This window comes from Pogona vitticeps, chromosome 1 (assembly GCF_051106095.1).
Source record: "Pogona vitticeps strain Pit_001003342236 chromosome 1, PviZW2.1, whole genome shotgun sequence".
Taxonomy (NCBI): Eukaryota; Metazoa; Chordata; class Lepidosauria; order Squamata; family Agamidae; genus Pogona; species Pogona vitticeps.
Window position 1 is genome coordinate 94,857,832 of NC_135783.1, and position 23,342 is coordinate 94,881,173.

At 37.4% G+C, this 23,342-nt stretch overlaps 1 protein-coding gene across 2 annotated transcripts in view; it reads left to right on the plus strand.

Annotated features, from left to right (window-relative positions):
* Positions 1–23,342, plus strand: part of REV3L (REV3 like, DNA directed polymerase zeta catalytic subunit) — a 112,590-nt gene that overhangs the window by 65,120 nt on the left and 24,128 nt on the right. For both annotated transcript variants that reach the window (XM_020805332.3, XM_072997740.2), the window contains 9 exons: positions 1–126; positions 3,406–3,604; positions 6,439–6,550; positions 14,955–15,070; positions 16,114–16,232; positions 18,193–18,311; positions 19,547–19,688; positions 20,489–20,733; positions 22,847–22,955. In XM_020805332.3, coding sequence (XP_020660991.3) covers positions 1–126; positions 3,406–3,604; positions 6,439–6,550; positions 14,955–15,070; positions 16,114–16,232; positions 18,193–18,311; positions 19,547–19,688; positions 20,489–20,733; positions 22,847–22,955 — 1,287 coding nt within the window. The remainder of the gene's footprint in view (positions 127–3,405; positions 3,605–6,438; positions 6,551–14,954; positions 15,071–16,113; positions 16,233–18,192; positions 18,312–19,546; positions 19,689–20,488; positions 20,734–22,846; positions 22,956–23,342) is intronic.

Genomic DNA, 23,342 nt, shown 5'->3' on the forward strand with positions numbered 1-23,342 from the left:
AATCAGTTCACTGCTTTAAGTACCCCAAAGAAAGAGACGTCTCAGATAGAAGGGCCATCTTTAAACAACTCTTATGGTTTTAAAATAAGTATACAAAATCTTCAGGAAGCAAAGAATTTACATGAGGTAGCTTTCTCTCATTGATTACATTCCAATGGTATTACATTTATCTTCTCAAGTCCTATTTTGCTTATAAGCTTCATTAGTAAGAGAAGTACATTTGAATCAAATATATCATAGACTGAAGGGCTTTCATAGAAGCACAGTAATATAGAGCTGAAAGGGATGCAAGGGTCATTGAGTTCAACCTCCTGATGAAACAAGAAATCCATAGCTGCAAGTCCTCAGCAGTTGGACAGCCTTCCTCCATTCCCTGAACCCCGTTTAACTTTGTTAGTTTAGATAACTCTGCCGTTCTTCAATACAGTATAATCACCAGCAATTTAAGGTCCCTTCCCAGTTCAGCGTCATCTGCCATACATCCTGTCTGCAACAGTATATAGAGAATCAAGAAGAGATCTTAGATCATACTACACCTGCAGTTCTAATTTTGCCAGTAATTAAAGGGTGGGTTTTTTTTGTGCAATGTATATATTTCTTTTTTGAAATGTACATAAGTTGAATACCACTGGTTTAGGCTGGTAAAAAAAGAAAATGTAGCAGATTAAAAAGTATGAATACAAATATGCACATTTAACAAAATACTGGGTTAAAAACAAAATATAAAAAATGCACACATAGTCTCAATAAGAAAATAAGTCATTTCATTTAAACTTGTGGGTCTTCAGATACTCCTTCTTTAACTTCTGGGCAGCTACTCTGGTTTCTCTTCAGATATTATAAATCTTTCGCCTTTTACTAAGGATTTTTGTAGCTTATTTAAAAAGAATGGAGGAAAGAAAAATAAGTCACAAAGAAGAAAGTTCCAAATGGTTACAAGAAACAGTTTTCAAAATATGGGAGCAAAAGTGGAGACAAACTTACAAGCATCTAACTATTAGGTCAGCTTCTCAGACACTTTGCAGAAGCATAGAAGAGTCTGTCAGTTGAATTCCATATTTCATATATCCTAAGTTCTTCGATTCATCACAGTTAATATCTCTGTTTTACAGTCTCTTTCCTGTACATAAACCTTTGTCTATTGCTGTGTTTTAATTGGGTCTGTGACTGCAAAATAAATACTACTGCTGCTACTGCTGCTGTGTGTAGAGTCAGCTCTGAAGAACAACCTTGTCTGCTTTATGTGTAGAGTGGTGCCTCGCTTAATGATTGCCTCGTTTAGCGATGAATTCACATAACAATGTGTTTTTTTAGAAAATAATATGCACCGTATAACGATGTTTCCTATGGGCGATTTTCGCTTAGTGAAGTTTGGGATCATGCTTCGCATAACGAATGCGATTTTAGGTCCCCTGCTTCACTTAACGATGTTTCTTTTTTCAATTTAAAAAGTGTCTTAGAAGGATCAAAAACGGTTCTAAATGCTTGGATTCGTTAGAGGACCCCCTAAGTCATGTGCAAACCTGATTTGGCTTTGATCTGACTTTTCGTTAATTTATGGTGAATTTTTTTTCCGGCCCATAGGAACCAGTGGACCTGTCAAAATCTGACAGCTCCATGCTTTCCTATGGGGGAAGAAAAAATTCACAAAAAATTAGCGAAAGTTCAGATCAAGGCCAAATCAGGTTTGCACACGTCTTAGGGGGTCCTCTAACGAACCCAAGCATTTAGAACAGTTGCTGAGTCTTCGCTAATTTTTTGTGAATTTTTTCTTCCCCCATAGGAAAGCATGGAGCTGTCAGATTTTGACAGCTGTCAAAAGTTGGGGGGGAAAATTCACCATAAATTAATGAAAAGTCAGATCAAAGCCAAATTAACTTTTGCATCCGTTTTAGAGGGTGCAGAAGCTAATCCAAGCATTTAAAACCTTTTTTGACCCTTTTATGACACACTTAATTTTGCAAAAATTGACTTCGCAAAGCCATTAAAATGTATTGAGTCAGCTTCAATACATTCCAATGGAGGAAACATTGTATCGTTTAACAATGTTTCCTATGGGTTTTTTCGCTTAAGGACGGCAATCCGTGCCTATTGGAACGGATTAACCGGTTTCCAATGCATTCCTATGGAAAATGGTGTTTCGCATAACGATGTTTCACATAACTTTTTTTGGAACCAATTAAAATCGTTATGCGATGCACCACTGTATAAGGATTTGGTTATGGAACTAGAATCTCATTTTGAGTTCTTCTCTCAGGCTTTGGAAATCCCTCCCATACGAGACCAGGCTGGCTGCCTCTTTGCTGTCCTTCCACAAGCAGGCAAAGGCTTTTCTCTTCAGGCAGGCTTTTTTTCAGTAACTGGTTTCCTAAGAGGGTGACAAACGGGGAAGATAGATAAATACCATTTCCCCGAAAATAAGCCCTAACCTGAAAATAAGCCCTAGTATGATTTTTCAGGATGCTTGTAGTATAAGATCTACCCCCAAAATAAGCCTCAGTTAAGTGAAACCCCGCCTTCCACCATTGTGCAGCAACCAGCAGATGACATGACTGTACAGTGGTGCCTCGCTTAGCGATGTTAATTCGTTCCGAAAAAATTGCTGCTAAGCGATAACATCGCTAAGCGAAAATAAATAGCCCATAGAAATACATTAAATTGTGATTAATGCATTCCTGTGGGCTTAAAACTCACCTTTAAGCGAAGATCCTCCATAGCGCCGCCATTTTCGGTGCCTCTAAAGTGAGGAATCCATGCCTGAAAACAGCGGGTGGCCATTTTGAAACCGGCAATCAGCTGGCCAAAAATGGGGGCTTTGCGATGATCGCTTCCCTGCGATCATCGCAAAGCGAAAATAGCCCATAGGGAACATTGCAAAGCGATCGCAAAAACATCGTCGCAAAGCGATTTTGCCATAAAACGGAGCAATCACTATGCGAGGCACCACTGTATTTGAATAAATGTAGATTGTTGTGCATGGAAAAAAAATAAAACATCCCCTGAAAATAAGCCCTAATGCGGTTTTTTTGGAGTAAAAATTAATATAAGACCCTGTCTTATTTTGGGGAAAGCACATGATTTACAGAGGTTAATGCATAATATAAACCTATAAACAGTTGAGCCTCTTTTTAAAAATGCACGAATCTTCTGTACTATAGAGACAAGTGACCTTATTTCAAATTGCCTGCTCTTCAGCTACCAGTTATCATTATGTTGATCAGAGTAGAAGCAAACTATTTTGTCCCAGTTCCACAGAGGAGAACAAGGTTACTTTTATCAACCCATATGCAAAATAAATTGACAGACTCACATTTGATTGCTGTCTCTGACTTGCCAGTGCTTTCATTTGTAATACCATATCAAAAGTATTTAAAAGAAATTAACAGTGCATACTTTTCTGCATAGGTTCAGCATCTTACACTCTTCAGTGTAGAATTACATGCTCGAACAAGAAGGGACTTGGAAGCAGATCCTGAATTTGACCCTATCTGTGCTTTATTCTACTGCATCTCATCTGACACCCCATTGCCAGATACTGATAAAATGGAAATAACTGGTGCTATAGTGATTGATAAAGACAGAACAAGAACAATCTCCAGCCAAGGTTCTTATTTCTCTTCTGTTGTATTTAGAAATTATCCTCAGTAGTTTGAATTTAATATAATGAAATAAATAGCAAACAATATGTTAAAGTTATATTTCCAGATTTTTGCTAGAGTTTAAACTTGTGTCATTTCACTGTGCAATTATGTTAACCATAGCGGTTTCCACCTTATATCTTCCTGTGAACATTTGCAAGGGCCATGATGCTTGAGGAACAACATGGTATATTTGAAATTAGTGTTTAATACTTTGGTGTATTTCTGCAGAAGTCCTGAAGATATAAAGAGGAAAATATGTCTTAGATAGCTGTTCTCAGAATCCTTGTGCTGGACCAGACCCTTTTACCCTTCCAGGCTGTTTAAGAATTACATCTTTGGTGATCTGACAAAATTGGTTTAAGTAGAAACAGGAAGTTAATTATGTCAAATGTTCCGTAAGGGTGGTTGTGTGGTTTTCTCTGATCTTTGTAGGGTCTAAACAGGGCCCTTATTGTATTGTACCTTTTTGGCTTTGTTTAGACCAGTGATACTCAACCTGTGGCTATAGAGCTGGATGCTCTTGAGGCCCTACAGGCGGCTCTCGCAGTGTAGGCATCTGATCGGCGCTCCACTCTTATCAGGCAGCGCGGGGAGCACTGACCAAAGGACCAGCAGTGTGGGAGTCACTGAAGTACCTCCTCCCATAGGAGGAAAGCGAAGGAGCTGCTGGGATTTTTCCCCCCACAGGTAAGAATAGTAATTGCCTCAAACCCAGCAGCCATAGGAGGAGTGAATGGGAAGACTCACTCTTTTCCCCAACAGCCAATAAGAAATGAAGATCATGTTGGGGAAAAGAATGATGTGTCATAGCTAGAGATGGGGGTATTCATATATGAATATGAATACCCTCGCACAGCTGGACTTAACAAGGGTCTGGCTCCCTGGGGCCGGACTGTCCACTCACACATCTGGTGATGACGACGGCCGTCCCTTCCTTCCAGTCACTCCCAGAGCCTGCTCAGCTAGCCACTCCTGGCAATGGGAGGGAGGAGGAGTCTCTGCAAGGCTGCTGAGTCACTAGCCAAGCGGGGCTTCAGGAGTGATTGGAAGGAAGAGAGGGAGTGGCGCTGGACTCATGAGTGGACAGTTCAGCCCCAGGGGTCGGACCCTCATTAAGTCCAGCTGTGCAAGGGTCATAGCATTTCAGTTTGTGATGTGTTATGGTAGTACAACACCATCACAATTTACTGGAACATCATGATGCAAAGGTTGCAATGTCAGTACTTGATGTTATGCTCTGTAACAGCAATTAATGGTGAAGTGGCTCTCCAGCTGTTAAAGGTTGAGTACCACTGGTTTAGGCTAGTAAAAAAAGAAAATTTGACTTAATGTTCCTTATTTACAGATACTTGTGAACTACTTAGATCTGAAAGAATAAAATATTAAACTCAGTGAGACTAATTACCATTGCATAATTTTATACCACTTACCATTAAAGATCTGAGAAGAGTAAGAAATTCAGGATTGTGCCAAACTTGTATCTCTCATCAATTGATTCTTAGATATTAAGTCAAATAATTACTTGCTTTTACCTATTTTAGTATGCTATGCCATTTTTTTAACATTTTAAATGCAACATTTAAAAAGTTATCCTGACTTTTTTCAGGATGTCTTGGTAAGTCCTGAAAAGAGAATGTACAACTTGAATTAGATTGTAAAGTCTGTTAATAAAACAATTTCAGAAAATAAAAGGTGTACTAACAATGTTGCAGAGTTCTTCATTTCTTAGTATAGAGTATTGAACATTGGTTTATTCTTGGTATTACTGAATAGTATAGTAAAATTTGGCAATTAAAACCTGCTATGTGCCTTTTAAAAAACACATTGACTAATTATGAAAAAAATTGTGATCAGCCAAAGAGAAATTTATGAGGAAGGTTGTCTGTATGGTGTTCACATTTTGGCTCAAAATTTTTTGTCTCATTTTGTTTTATGTGGATGTATTTGGTTCTTTAATTTACTTTGAAGTGATGAAACAGTAATTATTTGGATGTTAATTCTTAGTATTTGAATATTGGATGTAGCCTTGCTTGTACCTCGTGAGCCCAAGGATACAGGGCTTCAAAAGCTCTTGTTAGCTCCCTGCTTTCCCCACCAGCTCAGTGCTGTGTCCCTTCTCCCTCTATTGAACCATCACAGTTTCAGAATGTTTTTCAGAGAGAAGCCTTTCCATATTTCAGACTGGTTCGAATGACTATCTCCTGCCCAAGACTCTGCCTATTGCTTTTTCCCTGCTTAGTAACTAGAGCCTGAACAGGAGGTAGTCCTTGAATATATCCTGCTGTGAACATCACGGTGTGGAGATCACCTTAGAAATGGAGGGCTAGCAAAATGTATACTTAATACATAATGGTAGAGACTATGTAGCTCACACAAAGTTCTTTAAACATAACTGATTTTATTACTGTATTGTAAAAAAAACTTTCAATATGCTTCATATCAAACAAATTGAAAATAATGTTCACTCTGTGCGGGGAGTGTGCATTCCTATATTAAACCAGTTATTTCCACCAAGAAAAAGCTAACCTTCATCAGACTTGTGCTTGTGAGAGGTCATAAATATTTGAGAATTAGTGCCCTCTAATATATTTATATGCAGTATACCTAGGATGGATAGAGTCTTACAAAATTCAAACATCACAAATATTATTCAAATCTATAATCTGTTTCATTGTCCAAGAAGTAGATGTGTACCAGAGAGAGTTGAAAAATGTTAATAACTGATTTTTTCTTAGTTTTTTTTTTTCAAAATAACGTAAAGTTTTTTTCTAGACATACATTTCAATTTGCTTTGCAGGTCTCAGAGAACATGCCCCTTTGCTTACAAGATCCGGTATCTCAGGATTGGAAGTTATGTACGCTACTGATGAGAGAGCACTTTTCCAGGAGGTAGTGAATATTATTAAAAGGTAGAGTACCTTTGTTCTCTGGGGATAGGTTCCCCAGTCTCTGAGTATCTCTGTAGTTAAGCTACGTCAACTCATAATCTGCCTGCCACTTCTTTTCTTTCTCCTTATTTGAACACTTTGAATTCTTTGGAAAATCTTCTTTCTCTGCTCATAACAGATACTTTTATCTTCTAAGGTGCTCTGTGCAAGTCTCCAAACAGACCTCTCGCATCAGTCTTACTGAAATTTTAATATTGCCAATGTACATATAAATCTTAAACTTTGAAGACTTTCTAAGGTTTTACGCATCTTGCAGTACAAATAAGACAAAACCATTATAAGTAACAGAGTTAAAAAAATGTGCAGCAAAATTCATTCATCTTAGTGTGATACAAATGAACTGGCATAAATAGGCATGAAGGCTAGCTTCTGTTTGTGTGTCTTTTTCCCAGTGGGAAACTCCTGCTTCCCCATATTTGGAAAACTACTTGGCCTCTCCTTTTCAAGTTTCTGACTTGTGTTTGTAGCACCCTCTGATCATACATCTGTGGAACTTCAGATATGTCCTTTCTTCAAGTGAACTACCAAAGCTTCAGAGTCCTAGTATTATCAAGAAAGCAAACTGTGAAACATCTGACTGGAATACATTCTCAAGGACAGTGTGTGCTAGGCAGAGTACATTTGCAATTCTCTCTCTCTCCAGCTAGAAAACTTCAGATGACAAGGGCATTGACCAAATCCAGGAAGCCAGAATACTAAAGAGTTGCTGAAAGCAACCAGCACAGGGTGGGTCCTGACGAAGCAGCGGATTCCTGTTCAGAGAAGACAAAATTGCAGGTAAGGGAATTAATTTTATCTCTCTCTTTTTTGGGAATCCGCTGCTCCGTCTGGCTTGGGAAACAACTTGGAAGTAACAACTTACTTCTGTTATTTTATTTTTCTTGGAATTCTCTACCATATGATGAGGGTTGGGGGAAGCTATCATACAATAAACTTTAGACGTGCCAAAAGGTAGCACATTACAACTTTTTCTTTCTGAAGATTGCCAAATGAAGAATTGACTGATGAAGTCTTCATGGATGAAGAAAACACTAATTTCTAAGATCTTTGTAGTGAACAGCCAAAGCAACTAGGTTTCTGCCTGGTGAACATCTGTTAAGGTGCTGTGCACTTGGAGTATCTGTTTAAGTACTGGAATATAAGCAATACCTTCAAATATCCTGATTCAAAGAATTTTTACTGTGAGAACAATAGCAGTTTATATTTCTTCTTGAAAAGTCGATATGACAGTTTCTCAGCTAGTTTAGACTTGCACAACAGTAACAGTGTTTATTCTGTTTTTGTTGAAAACAGTGGGACTGTGCTTCAAGTAAAATGTGTTCCTGATTTAGCCTTGATACGTTATCTAGATCACTACTGTCTCTCTTCTCTCATTTTTCCCATATTGGCTTGCACTTTCATAAACATGTTGAGGAACTGAAAAAAATACAAAATATTTTTTGTTGCTAATCATTATGTATTCCAAATGAAGCTTCACTGAACTCAGTGGAAAGACTGTTAATCTGAATAATTCCTCAGTTGGCAAATGCACTGACTAAAGTGGTTGTAAGGTGTGTAATTACTTCAGTCATGGTATACTGTTAACAAAACTGAAGATATAAAGGCATGGAGGAAGGAGTTGACAGAGGGCTGGAGATAACATGAAATCATATCAGGTGAGCCTTGCACTTTTCCCTTCCTCATTTCCAAGCCCACAAGGTGAAGGGGTTTTAAAACTTAACTGTGAATTGTTGTACCATTTGAACCCAAGAAATAGTGTTTAATTTTAACCACAGTAAGAGGAAACAAGTGAATTCTTAACCTGGTATTTTGACATTGCCTTGTTTTCATTAAACATAGTACAGACTAACAATAGTTGATGGTTTATGTGACATGATAAACTGGAATCAAGAAAAACTGATCTTATAAGCCCGCCAGAAAAAGAGTGGGAAAGAGTTGAGAGAAACGTATGGCTCATCCTTAATTTTCAAAAATGATTTGCACTCGTTGTATCCTCACAGTGTACCTCACTCTGTTGGAGTTTATTAGTTGGTTTATGAAATCGCTCAAGAATAGGATGCAAGAGCATAATTTTGTGATAAATAGCTAATAACTGTTTCTTTTCAATATTTTAAATAATGGCTAGAGATGCGATTTTCAGGTTAGTATGAATGGGTGGAAAAGAAACTCTAATTTTTGACCTTTTTCATTGTTAGAGGCAAACAGGAATTCAGCACTTGGGACCATGGGCTATGCTTCCTGTAAGATGGACTCCCAAGCCAGGAGATCCTAACAGGAAAAGGAATCCAGTATGGGTGGAAGTTTCTTGAAGAGGAAATTCTAAAGGCACAACTTAAGTCCAACAGGAAAGAAAGGTGGAACACAGCAAAAAAAGACCACAGAAATATTGGAAGGGACCTGAACCTGATTTTAAAAGGACACATATAGGAAGTAGAAAAAAGGCCAGCCACAAAGGATGAGAACAGATGAACAGCAAACAATTTTAGAGATGGCATTGGGAAGGCAAACACTGAAATGCTAAAAGCAACAAAAAAGCATTCTTCAGGTTCAGGCCTAGTAAAAGGCAGAGAAAAGAAACTCTGCTCAGCTACTCAATAGAGATGGAAAAAAGGATAACAGAGGACAAATAAAAGGGTGAAGTGTTCAATTCTCACTTCAGTTTGGTCTTTTCCCAAAAGATAACCTATAACCCTTTGTGAAGTACAAATAAGGGGCACAGGATCGCAGCTTGAGATTGATAAACAAATAGCTCAGATGTCCAGGGCTGGATGAATTGCACCCAAGGAGCTGACGTGAAGGAGCTGAGTGAAGAACTCTCAGAACCACCGTCTATTATTTTCTTGAAATCATGGAGGATGCGTGAACTGCTGGATAATTGGAGGAGGGCTAACATCCTTTTTTTATTCAAAAAGGGCAAAAAAGAGGAACCTAGAAACTACATTCCAATCAGCCTAACATCAATTCCAAGGAAAATTCTGGAACAGATTACAAAGGATATTCTGCAAGCACTTGGAAAACTATGCTGTAATAACTAGAAGTCAACATGGATTTGTCAAGAACAAATCCTGCCATTGTAATCTTACCTTCTTTTTTATTGGATATCCTCTCTGGTAGATAGTGGTGATTTTCTCAGTCACACTAGATGCTGTTCCAAGTCCTCCATACAGAGCACGTTACCATAGTCTTTCGAGACTGAAGGATGCCTAACATCTTGGCTTTAACAAAGCTTTTGACAGAGTGTGTCGTGATAATCTGATTAGCAAATTAACTAGGTATGGGCTGGATAGTACAGGTGAATACTCAGTAGGTTACAGAATTGAACTCAGAATGCTTATTAATGGCTTCTTCTCAAACTGGGAGAATTCAAAGATGGGTACCACAAGGTACTGATGCTCTTCAATGTTTTTCTTAATGACTTGGATGAGAGCATGCAGGGAGTGCTCATCAGATTTGTGGATGACACACAACTGGGCGGAATAGCTAATGTTCTGGAAAACAGAAACAAAATTCAAGAAAATCTTGATAGACTGAGCACATAGTTGAAAATAACAGAATGAAATTTAAGAGGAATTAGTGCAAAGTTTTATGCCGAGGAGGAAAAAACTCAAATGCATGGATGGGGGAATCCTGACTAGTAAAACTGTGAATGAGAAGGATCTTGGAAATGTTTTAGATCACAAGCCAACAGAGTGATATAGCTTCAAAAAAGGCCAATGCTATTTTAGGATGCATTAACAGAAGTATAGCCTCCAAATCCTGTAAGGTACTAGTCCCCTTCTGTTTGGCACTGGTTTGGCCTCATATTGAGCATTGTGTTCAGTTCTAGACTCCACACTTGAAGAAGGATGCCAACAAGCTGGAACAAGTTCATAGGAGGGCAACAAGGAAGATCAGGGGGCTGGAAAACAAGCCTCATGAGGAAAGAGTGAAAGAGGGGAGATAGCACTTTTCAAATACTTCAAGGATTGTCATACAGAGGAGGAGCAGGATTTGTTCTCAATCCTCCCAGAGTGCAGGACATGTAATAATGAGCTCAAGTCATAGGAAGCCAGATTTTGGTTCAATATCAGGAAAAAACATCCTGTTAGAGCAGTACGACAATGAAAACAGTTATTTCAGGAGGTAGTGAGCACTCCAACGCTGGAGGTGTTCAACATAAAATTAGACAGTCATCTGTCATATATATTTTGATTTGGAATCCTGCATTGAGCAGGGGTATGGCTAGATGGGCTTTTGAACTGCATTAGTCTATGATTCTATTATTATACTGTCTCATACTATTTGTCCTTCTTCTGCATTATTATCTTCTCTGGTAGGCAGTAGCTTATCACCATGTAAATAAAGGGTCTTTCCCTTACCTCTTATCTCAGTTACTTTTAACTAAAAATGCTATAGATTAAACCTAAGAATGTCTGCATATGAAGTCCTCTGTCACTGAAGCATAATTATTTCCCCTTTTCATCTTTCTCTCTTAATCTATACTGTTTTGAGTTAATGTCGGGAACCGTTACATTATGTTGATTGTTTTTATTATGTATATGTGAGCCGCCCAGAGTGGACTATGTCTAAATGGGCGGCATATAAGCTCAATATAAATAAATAAATAAATAAATAAATAAATAAATAAATAAATAAATAAATAAATACCTACAGAATGGTAGCATCCATCATAAAAATGATGGAATTCATAAATTGCACCTTATCAGTAACGTGGGAAGCATATAGCCCTCCAGATGAGGTAGGGTTGGCAATCAGGAACGATTGGAATTAGAGTTGGCCAATACTCCTGCTTTTAGCTATGGATGAAGCTATCATGGTTCTTCTGATAGTGCTGTGCAATTTTTTTCAAAAATGTCCTCTACCGAAAAGAAAACAACACCAATTTCTGAAAGCTGTATTGCTTTAAAAGTATTAAGGTCCTAAGAAATGCTTTGAGAAATCAGGAATACTTTAACATTTTTATTGTCTGTATGGCTGCCGTGACTGCTATGCTTTTTTGAGCTGCTCGAATCACAGACAGCACATCAACATCCACATGGAATTGCTAGTTCTCAAAAATCATGGATTTGTGACAATTTGCGTGTTCATGAACCCAGCAGCTGTCCTTTATGTTGCGTTATAGCAGAACCAGATTTCAGCTTCCTAACTGAAATCCAAGAATCATGGAACTGTTTCTCTTTTGACTGCAGACACAAATAGGCCTGTGTGCATCAATCAGCAAGTATTAAAGCATAGCTCTTTTTAGACTGAGGAAGCTTATGATGAGCGGGGTTGGGTAAAAGATGGATCATGACCTATCCATAAGTCTCTTGAGTATTTTGAAGCAGGCCATCAGGAATTTCTGATTGTTTAAAAATGAGGATGACAAAAATGGGGGTAACAAAGATGCTACCAAAGAGAATTCAAATATGGTATCACCCAGGAGTGAGCTTTTATGTGGAAGGGCTATAAACTTGGGGCTGGTACTCTTGATTCCTTGGCTAATTCTTCAGTTCTTAGTCTATGTCTTCTCACCTACCTCGGGTTGGTAAATGTTGGTTTTTAGTAAAAACAAAACACATTCTGTGATCCTTATTACTACCATCTTGCCATGTCAAAAAGTTTGTCACCTGAACAGCTTCCTAAAGGCCTCTAGGAAGATATTAGAAGTTTGTGCTTTTCACAGCCGGTATTTATCCCATTTAGCATTAATTCCAGAATGAAAATGGGTAACAATTTCTAATCATATTAGATCCATCTGGGCATCAAAGTATATTTTCATTGCTGTAATGATTCCAGGCAATATCAGCTTGTCTATTTCCACAAGCTTTATTCATCTTCATTGCTTTTATGTTCCATATGCACAAAATATTTTAAGAGTTGTTGAAAATGTAACCTGGAAGTTACAGGCATGTTTCAGTTAGACTAAATCAATCTTACAGCTGTGAAAAACTGTAGGCACAAATGCTTAAAAATATATGAAAACTGAACTTGTTGCAGACAAATACTTAAGTCAGATTTTAATCCAAAATACAGGTGCATAAAAGGTACAATTAAAATATTTTAAAAATGTTTTAATTACATGCTAGATATGCAGAAGCTTACAACCTAAAAGCACATTGAAACTTAAAAACAGAATACAACTCTTCAAATACTTCATTAAAAAGTAACAAGCATTATAGCTTTAAGCAGTCATATTACTGGATACACATGAAAAATATTCTAGGTGCTCACCAGGCCAAGCTAGTTTGAATCTATGGAAGAAAATCCATGATTGCTGCTACTACTGTGCTGATACATGTTGCTGCTCTTTGAAGTTTATGTTATTGGTATCTGGTGTCTGTGGCATGTGTACATTGTGTCTGTGTCTCTTGCTTCCTTCTGTTTATATTTCTCTCAATTATTTACAGTTCTCTTCAACTGAGAAATCTCTATTGCTTTTACCAGGGTGGCAAAATATGGCTCTCATAAATATGAGATGAGCAAATTGCTGCGATAGCAGATAATAGCCTTTATTTTGACTAAATGGGTCCCTGTACCAATGGGAATAGTTAGTTACTTGAATACCATTTTGCTGGGTGGGCAAAGTGCCATGTATATAAAGTCCTAGTGAACTAAGTTGGTCAGGTACCAGTTTTCCCTATTTGCACTTTAGGAAGGTAGGTTTTTTTCCTCTCTTTTGTTTTTATTTTCTTATCATTTGCTTATATCTACCTAAGAAGTGTTAGGAATGAAAGGAGGTTCTTTTGCAAGGCAAGGTTAGTGTAATTGACCTTGCATTTAGACTTAGCTGAAAAGGTGTCTGATTGCCCTGCACTGACTTTTAGTAAACTGTTGTTTAAACTTCATTTTTAAAGCACAACGCACATGTTCATAGCTGCATTTTCTACACGCACCCTTTTTATTTTAGCACTGTATACATATAAAATGCCAAACCTTGACACTCTTATGTAATATGGCATGGGGATTTTTTTATTTTAAAGAAAAGCAACATGTTGGTGGTTTCAATAGACAAATCTAAAGTGTCATCACTTCTAGCCATTGAGGATATAAATTGTTAGCTGCAGTCCCTCATGTGAAAAATGAATAATTATGAAATTGGACAGACTTGCTAGATTGCTTTGAAAACAAGTTTATAAAATTGGGGGGGGGGGAGTGAGAGTAAACAGGAAATTGACAGACCAGAATTTGTAGAAGTAATGCAACTCTTTGTAGTTAATGTGCTGTTAAAGTAAACTTAAATGATATATTCACAAGAGCTGTGGAAGACAGGGAACTAGAATTGTATCCTTCATTAAAACTGGGTAACAGTAATTATGTACACCTGTAGCAAAACATGAACTAGAAGGGTTTTTTACCATCTCTGATGAATGTTTGGAAATTTATTGTAAAGCTGATGAACAGTTTCTAATGCCAGCAAGTATCTCTGCAAAACTCTTTGTGATATTAGAAATTGTTTTGTTTAACAGTACAGTTGGAAAAATAGACGGTTACTAAGGATAATATTGTTTTTTTAAATTCAGACATTTATCTACCGAAATCCAGTAGAGAGTAAATGAGCTTCAAAGCTGTAGATCTTTTCCCTAAAGTATACCTTTTTTACGACATGTAATAATGCTTTCCAGCTACAGTTGCCAGATTTCAACTCAATATTAGGAAAAACATCCAAACTGTTAGAGTAATATGACAATGGAACCAGTTTCTTTGGCAAGTGCTAAGCTCTCCAACTCTGGAGGCATTCAAGAGACAGATAGACAGCCATCTGTCAGGTATCCTTTAACTTGGGCTCCTGCATTGAACATGGTGTTGGACCCAGTGGCCTTATAGGCCCCTTCTAAATCCATTATTATGTGATTCTCTAACATGCACAGATCATTGTAATCCAATTACTGTTTCTTCATTCCCCAGATATCTTTTCATTGATGAGATCTGTGCTCTCTCTGATACTGATAGAATCCAGGGATTAGCCTCCAGAAGTTATATATCTTTGATCCCAGTTACCCACCAATCTAGTTGATCACTTTCAGCATTTACCCTTAATTCAACTCCTTGTAGCCAGCTACATTTAATTCCAAGTTTTTTATTATAAATCGTTAAGCATTAGCTCTTAGCTGGAGAAACATGAACATATGGTGTGAGGATATAGTGACTCGGTAATTAACTACAGTATGTTCTGTTCTTCTCTGCAGCTCCAGCAGATTGGTATACCTAGTTTTCCATATCATAGTTCTGCACTTGTGGGTTCTGCATTTGTGTGTATTTATTTCCGCACTCTTTGGAATGAAACTAACATTTCAGTTTCAGTGGTTGCCAACCTTAAATTCAGTATAGATCTGTTAAGTCATAAAGCTTTTTTTCTATGAAGAAAATTTATTTTCTTTTTTAGGTATGATCCTGATATTTTATTAGGCTATGAAGTTCAAATGCATTCTTGGGGATACCTGTTGCAGAGAGCAGCTGCTCTAAATGTTGATTTATGCCAGATGATCTCTCGTGTTCCAGGTGTGTTTGTGTGTCTAATGATTATTAATGATTATTAGAAGCCGTTATTTTATTTCAGTGTCACTGACATCTTTAATTATCGTTAGAATGTTTTTATGCAGAGGTATTGTAATGCTTTTGATTGTATTGTTTATTTGTATTTTATTAATTTTATTATCTGTTCTGTTAAATTGTATTTTAATTATGTTGTTTGTGTTTATTGTAAACCACCCAGAGTGGCCAGCCAGATGGGTGGTATAACGAACACACACACGGGTGGTATATATCTCTCTCTGTGTATACACACACACACATATATCATACACACACACACACACACACACACACACACACAGAGCTTAGAAGTTTAATTCCCTGCTGGGGATGGTAAATCATTTCCAAATACTTACTGTCTAGAAAACCTTGGAAAAGGGTAATCATAAGTGACAATTATTACCTTCATTTTACTGTTCTTAAAAATAAATGCAGCTATATATGAAAACATACCTTTTTTGTTTCCTTATATCAGCTTTTCTTTCTTGCTTCTCTTTTGAACCTTATTCTCCACGAAAGCTCACATTGAGATATAATATTTAGTCTTTAAGGTGCCACAGCATTTTTGTCTTCTTTATTTTTTTTATTTTTCTTCTGTTTTTGCCTGATTGGTTAAAAGACTATCTTGAAATGTTTGCCTGTGGTGATCAACATCAATTCACTCCCTTTGTTTTCAGTGAACATTTTGAATGTGCTTACTGCTTTACAATTATTTTGAAACAATTAAGAAACATTTTCAGGCTAAGTAACCCACTTAAGATAGGGAAAGCTTTCAATAGATTTGATTCCAGAAAAGTTGCTGCAGTTCTGAAGTCTTAGCAGAACAGTTTATCTGCTGTAATCTACAGTCTAGTGGCAGTATCTTATTCTGTTAAATTCGGTTGTGACAGACTTACCAAATAGATTGACACTTCTGTTTTAGGGTATTGGTTCATACTATTGTCTATTAAAAGTTTATATGTTGCAATAAAATTTAATGAATTATCAAAATCCTCTTTTTAATGTTTTAGAAGATAAGAAAGAGAACAGATTTGCTTCAGATCAAGATGAATACGGGTCTGATACAATGAGTGAAATAAACATTGTTGGTCGGATTATACTAAATATCTGGAGAATTATGAGACATGAGGTAAAGTCTGTTAGAATTATTTTGGAGCCTGAGGAGTTTGATTTCTAATCGAACTTCTCATTAGTGTATAGTGTATTTCTGCAGCTATTATATGATATACAATTTCAGAATAACTTTTAGAATCAGCTGTTTTCCATCATAATTCCACTAATAAAATAAATATTTCTGTAGTTTTCCAGTTTTGTATATCTGTCTATTTAAAGGTCAAATAATTCTGTGTAGGCACAAAAATATGAAAATGCTACAAATATGCTGATAATCTTCCATTTTATATTAACATATATTTACATGGCAAAAGGAAATTCATGGAAGTGAATTTCCAACCCCCAGGATACCATGAAAATGCTAAATGCAGGAAGGGGGGCTACCTAAATGTAAATGTTGTGGTACAGCAGACTGAGAGGGAAGAACATACTTGAAGATGAGTCATGGCATCTTCTGTAAATGAAAGTTTTGACCATTGTCAGAATGGTCCTGTAACTGCATACTCTTAACATGTTTTATTTCACCAGTCTTTCTTGTCTGTGTTTTATACCCAATTTGCATTCAGCATTTGCCATTTATTACAGTTGCAGGAACCATTCTGTGTGTTACACTGATTTCAGTTTAAATATTTAGGCGAGGAGCCTAACACCGAGGGAGGCCAGGAAGGAAAAGACAAGAAATTGGGCCTTCTCGGCAGTGGCTCTTCGCCTCTGGAACAATCTCCCTCCTGAGATTCGCGGGTCTCCCTCGCTGGGTATCTTTAAGAAGCAATTGAAGACATGGATGTTTGGGCAGGCCTTTCCATCACATTCCTCTTGACCTCCCTCTTTCCTCTTTACTGTTTTGTTTTGCGTTTCGTGTAATGTATTGTAGTGTTTTTATTAATTAGAATTGTTTATTTATATTGTTATTGTATCATTTTACTGTTGTTAGCTGCCTAGAGTGGTCCTCACCAACCAGATAGGCGGGGTATAAATAAAATAAATAAAATAAATAAAATATTTACTCTTACCCTTTAAATTAACTGCATACTTGTAATGTTCATTGGGGTATAAACATTCATTGGCAGATCCATTCTCATGGAGTGAGAAATTGGGCAAAATGAACTCTGGCACTAGAGATGGGCATGATGTGCTTCGTACTGCATTGTCACAAGTCATCAGCATGGCACCACAGGTGCCTTGCATTCCCTTCCCCCCACCCCCATTCAGCCAGCTCCTCAGCTCACCAGCCACCACAAGCTGCTTGTCTCCTGCTCTTCATGCAACTGTCCACTTGCTGTTGCAACACAGACTTCCCTTCTCTACCTCCTCCAGCAGCTACTTACTTAAAGGCAGTGCTGCAGGAATCCCTGCCGTGTCTAAATCAAGATGGAACTGACTACAAGCAGTTATAAATAGTCTTAAGCTGGGCTTCATTAATGTCATTTCTGACATCCACCCTACCCTTACACACATCACATTGCAGTGGCTTGGATCAGAATTTACTGGCATATTGGGTTAGCAATACACAGATCTTGTCTCCAGTGTAGCAGTGTTCTTGGTTTTGTACTGTAGTTTTATCCAAGCATTTTGTCAGGACTTTAGCTCTAGCATTGGGCTAGATCCAATAGGAATTGACACCTACTGGCTACTGGGGAACCCCTTTCAAAGATTTTGGAATATATTATTTCAAAGCCAGACCCAGCTTGGATTCGCATGCCACTTGCACTGTCAGTGGTTTGCACTATCGTACATCTAAGTTTGCCTTCCATTCATTAATATTTTCCCAGCATGCAGCTTGGATTGTCATCTTAGTCAGCATTCGGATACCAGTGATCTCAGTCCATGTCTTGTGCCAGATGATATAACAAATAAACAGTGTCTGTTTTTAACCTGTTCTCTATTCTGGTACATTTCTTCCTTTCCCACTCAACTTGATGTGGTTATTTGGGTGGTCATATCATTTTGGTCATATCATTTTTCTCTTATTTTAGGTGGCTCTAACTAACTATACATTTGAAAATGTGGGGTTCCATATACTCCATCAGCGCTTCCCATTGTTTACCCCTCGTGTTCTGTCTGATTGGTTTGATAACAAGGCAGACATCTATAGGTAATTGCTTTTTTAATGGATACTTCCAATTATATTTCTTGATAAAACATATAATTTGTTGTATATAACAGTTGGCAGCAAGCGAAGATCAGTAAATGTAGCAACAATTTGAAGTGCCTTACTGCAAATATCACTTAATTGTAAAACACTTCACCTGGATTTATACTATATTGCTCTCTCAGCAGGTTCAGTTTATGGTTTTTGTGGACCCCATGCAAATGTGTTGTGGTGGGAGAGTAATCAATATCATCTATGTGATATATGATAAAATGAGAGCTGATCACAGAATGGCAAATACTGTGGTTTAATATTATGGGCAAGCCAACTCCATGAGTAGAAAATAGTTCTGCTGCTTACATATGTTGTCTTCATAGTCTGTAGTGTAATCAGTTACTGCTATAGTTGGTTAATCAATTTCTATATTTAAAAGACAGTGCCTGTTTCATATTCCCAGAAGCATGTAATGCCCATGTCAGAGGTACTGTAGGCAAATGAAACGGGGGAAATACATAATTTTTATTTGACATATCTAAAGTTATGCATAGAGGCCACAAAGGTGATTCAACTGTAATATGTTTTTTTGGCAAAGATCCTGTTGCTTACTAAAATCATACTAAATTAGGCCCATCAGATTTGGTGGATTTGGTGAGTCAATGTCTCCATAAGTTCAATTGATTACAGTGGGCCTACTTTAGTTGCTACTTACTTAATGTAGTAAGTCACAGCTAGAGTAGGCTCATTTGTATCAGTGGAACTTATACAGAAGTTAACTCACCAAATCCCCATTGATTCAGTAGGCCTACTCTAGTGTGAGTTACTAATCTAAGCAGCAGGATTTCAGTCACTGAGTGGTGATTTATGCATGCATACAACCCACTCATCCTCTTGTCCTTGGCACCTGCTGGCAACTAAACCACTCCTGCTAGCTTTTCCCAGTTTTTGTGAGGCTGCATGCCAGTATAGATTGGAGGGGGTAGGGTACTACTTATAGTCTTTCACTTTCTTTAGAGGGTTCCAAGGGGAGGGGGGGTGCTCAGCACAGACACAGATCCCATTTGTTACAGCTGTTTTTTGTTTCTTGTCCAGTCCAGTCGTCACCATTTTTGTCTTTGATTTTATTCAAGATGTTGACAAATACAGTAGTTGTTTAATTTCTTGGAACTCTCCCCCTCCCCCCAGAATATCCATTGTTTACTGATTCTAAAGATTTGTATGGTTTGTTATTTGATTTTAAGATGGAAAATGGTGGATTATTACATTAGTCGTGTCCGTGGGAATGTCCAGCTGCTAGAACAAATGGATGTGATTGGCAGAACAAGTGAAATGGCAAGACTGTTTGGAATTCAGTTTCTGCATGTGTTAACAAGGGGATCACAGGTAGGATTCTGTAAGCATTTTGGAAAATCAGCACATTTGGGAAGTTCTTTTTTTTAATTCTTGGGAAAATATGGTGAATCAAAAGTTCAAGATAGACTTTAATTATAATCAGGGCATAGATTTCAAGAATCACCTCCTGTAGAGTGCCTTCAAATCCAGCTCCAGGTCTATGCTGCCTCTTTGTGAAAGATCAAAAGCCTACAGATAGATCGGAAAATCACTTCTCTTTGTAATCAAGTTACAGGATATCTGTCTTCTTTCTCTTCATCTCATATTCCTTTTTTATGACAGATGCTGCTAACTTTGGCCTATTTCACTGTTCTGTTCACGTTTAATGATCTGTATAGTAGAGCATTTCTAACAGGAAGATGCTCTGTTTATTCCATATTTTTGAAGTTTAGGCTCCATCCACACTGCTAGATGCTTTCATCCAGTGGATGTAGCTCCAATTCATTGGCTCTATATTCTATAGACAGTGGAACATTCTGAGTGTCAAATTGTACTACTTGGATCTCGCATTAGGGATTTTATTGTAAATGAAATGCTCCTGAAGAGTTGAAAATTGAGGAAAGTCCTTCACAAAACAGGAAAATAATTAGAGAGCTACTCAGGATGTTTCTCTCAATTTATGAATCCAAAAGTCAATGCAGTCAAGGTAATAATGGTTTTTAAAAATCTGTTTCTCACAAGTTTTGCTGCTTGTTAAACTAAGAATAGCAGTAGCATAGTCATTCTGGAAGTGTTGAAAAATGTGTATTCCATTTTTAAGTTTGACCTAGATACTCTTTTTTCTTTTGTAGTACCGTGTGGAGTCAATGATGTTACGTATTGCTAAACCAATGAATTATATCGCTGTGACACCCAGCGTCCAACAGCGCTCTCAGATGAGAGCCCCTCAGTGTATTCCTTTAATAATGGAACCAGAGTCCCGTTTCTACAGTAATGCTGTCCTTGTATTAGATTTTCAGTCTTTATATCCATCTATCGTGATAGCGTACAACTACTGTTTTTCCACATGTTTGGGACATGTTGAGAATTTGGGGAAGTAAGTATTAATATTTTCAATCTCTATTTAATTCTCTGATACTAAATAAATACTTCATAGATCAAAAAGAATAAATTTAGCTGATTATTTCTGATTTAGCTGATTCTCTGAAAATATTCAGTGTTTTGGTTTCTAAAATCCATTTCCTTACATAAAAACAGCATGTAGAAATGAATACACAAGTGTAACACATGTTTTTGTGTGTATATGCATTTCAAGAGACATCTATATGAAAGTCCCTTTAGTTACAGAAAAGTCCTCTTTTTGAAAATGGTCAGAAGCGTCAATACTCAAAAGCCATGTAGAAACTGAGATAAAATATAAATTTTTAAAAACATATTTGTTATGATAATAGAATTCCAATGTGGTTGTAAGGGGATTTTTAATTAAACCATAAAGTGTACATTCATTATAACAATCTGTAAAATGCTTAAACATCCCATTGTGTCTTGTACAGCAAATTTGTCCAAAGAGTGCTATAGAAATTCAGCATTCTCAAGCTGTAGAAAGGAGGCATTTATTAGGATGGATTACAGTGGTGCCTCGCAAGACTATTTTAATTCGTTCCGTGAAAATCGTTGCCTTGTGAAAAAATCGTCTTGCGAGGTTCCCTATGCATCAGTCTCAGAAAAAAAAAGTCTTGCGAAGCATCGGTCTAAACAAAAAGTCTTGTGAAGCATTGGTCTTTTAAAAAAGCCTTGCGAAGCACACTCATAGAAAAAAAGTCTTGCAAGGCACCATAGTGATCGCAAAAACCGTCTTGCGGGTTTTTTGTCCCGCGAGGCAATCGTCTAATGAGGCACCACTGTATTTCCTTTTGCTATCTAAGTGAGGCAGGGGTTGATCAAAGTCGAAGAGGTTGATATCTGGAATGTACATGCTTGCTTCTTTCCCCTTTCTTTCCCTGACCTTGCCCAGGAAGAACTGTCTTTGATTAAGAACAATCTGAAGAATCCACTGGAGGCAGACTTTTCAGTGCTGATTATTTCCTTTCTGTTGTTTTATTGGGTTACAACCTGAAGCTGAGGGAAGAGCAGTTGGAACCTGCCACTTTCTCTGATACTTCTTGTGTTTCATTGATGTTTTGCAGGAATGATTCTGCTGCACCATGAAAGCTCTTTTCCCAGTCACCTTTGATAGATAATTAAAGCGCAGTTGGCATCTTCATACTGAATAATACATTAACTGTAGAGATTCCACTGGTTGCTTTCAAGGACTATAACCCTTTAAAAAGGCAGTGCTCTTTAAAAGACCAAAATTAATAGTGCTCAGACCTAGCATTGCACAAGACTTGTTAGCTTTCCACCCTAGTAATTACGGCCCCATCAATGGCTTCATTATGACAGAGACCACTGTACTCTCCATTTAAGACACCCTAAACAATATTGAATATAGTGTTGAAACACTGCTGAGGACATTGATCGAATTATACAAACCTGACAGCCCTCAGTAACATCTGCAAAGTAATGGTCTCATCACATCCTTCTGTCTTCACCAGAAATTAGACCTGCATGCCTCTATCACATCAGCCTTTTGTTGTTGCTGTTGATCTGAAAAAAAAATGGGCAGGGATTTATACATACATACACACACACACAGGGGAGAGGAGGCTTTTTCCTAATGGAATGCAAGATTTAGTTTCCTCAGTGGAGTGATTTCCTGGTACCCTCATTGTCATTTAAGTGCCAAGTTAAAGCTACCTTATTTTACCAAACTTTTATTCATAATATGACTTTAATATGCTGACTTTAGATGCTGGTGTTGTTTTATTATCACTTTAGTCTATCTGTTGCTGTTGCTTTAGTTTGTACATGGAAAGATGGAGTAAATTTTTATTTGGGGATTGTTTAACATAGACAAAACAGATGGCAGTCATGAGAGAGAATACAAATTAGGCACATATGAAAGAGAATATAAAGCTTGAAAGTGGGGGGGAGGCTTGGGCATGAGAGAGGATGAGAGGAATGGACAAGCAACTAAAATGGATTTACTACCAGAGTTGGATAGTGTTGCTAGATATTGTGGCATGCAGGTATCTGGTCTATTAATGCAGACTAGAAATGCCCATTTGTATTAGTTCTGAAAAGTTGATTGCTTTTTTCTTATTTTCTAGATATGATGAGTTTAAATTTGGTTGCACATCTCTGAGAGTATCTCCTGATTTATTGTATCAGCTTCGACACGATATCACAGTGTCGCCCAGTGGAATTGCTTTCGTTAAGGTAAAGCATTGTTCATAAGAACTCAGGAAGCGCTAACTTGGATCGGACCAGAGGGTTATCTAATCCAGCATTCTGTTCCCACAGTAACCAGCAGTTTCCATGAATAGACCACCAGCATCCCAAATGCCTGTGGGAAGCCCACAAGCAGGACACAAATATAATAAGTTCTTCTGCTTTGCATGCCCTATCAACTGGTATTAAGAGGAATACTACCTCAAATACTGGAGACAATATATTGCCATAAGGGCTAGTAACCTTATTGTCCATGAGTTTATCCAGTCCTCTTTTGAAAACTATCCAAGTTAGTGGCTGTCACTATCTTTTGTAACAATGAATTCTATAGATTATCTATGTACTGTGTGAAGAAGGGTTTTTTTTTTAATTGAA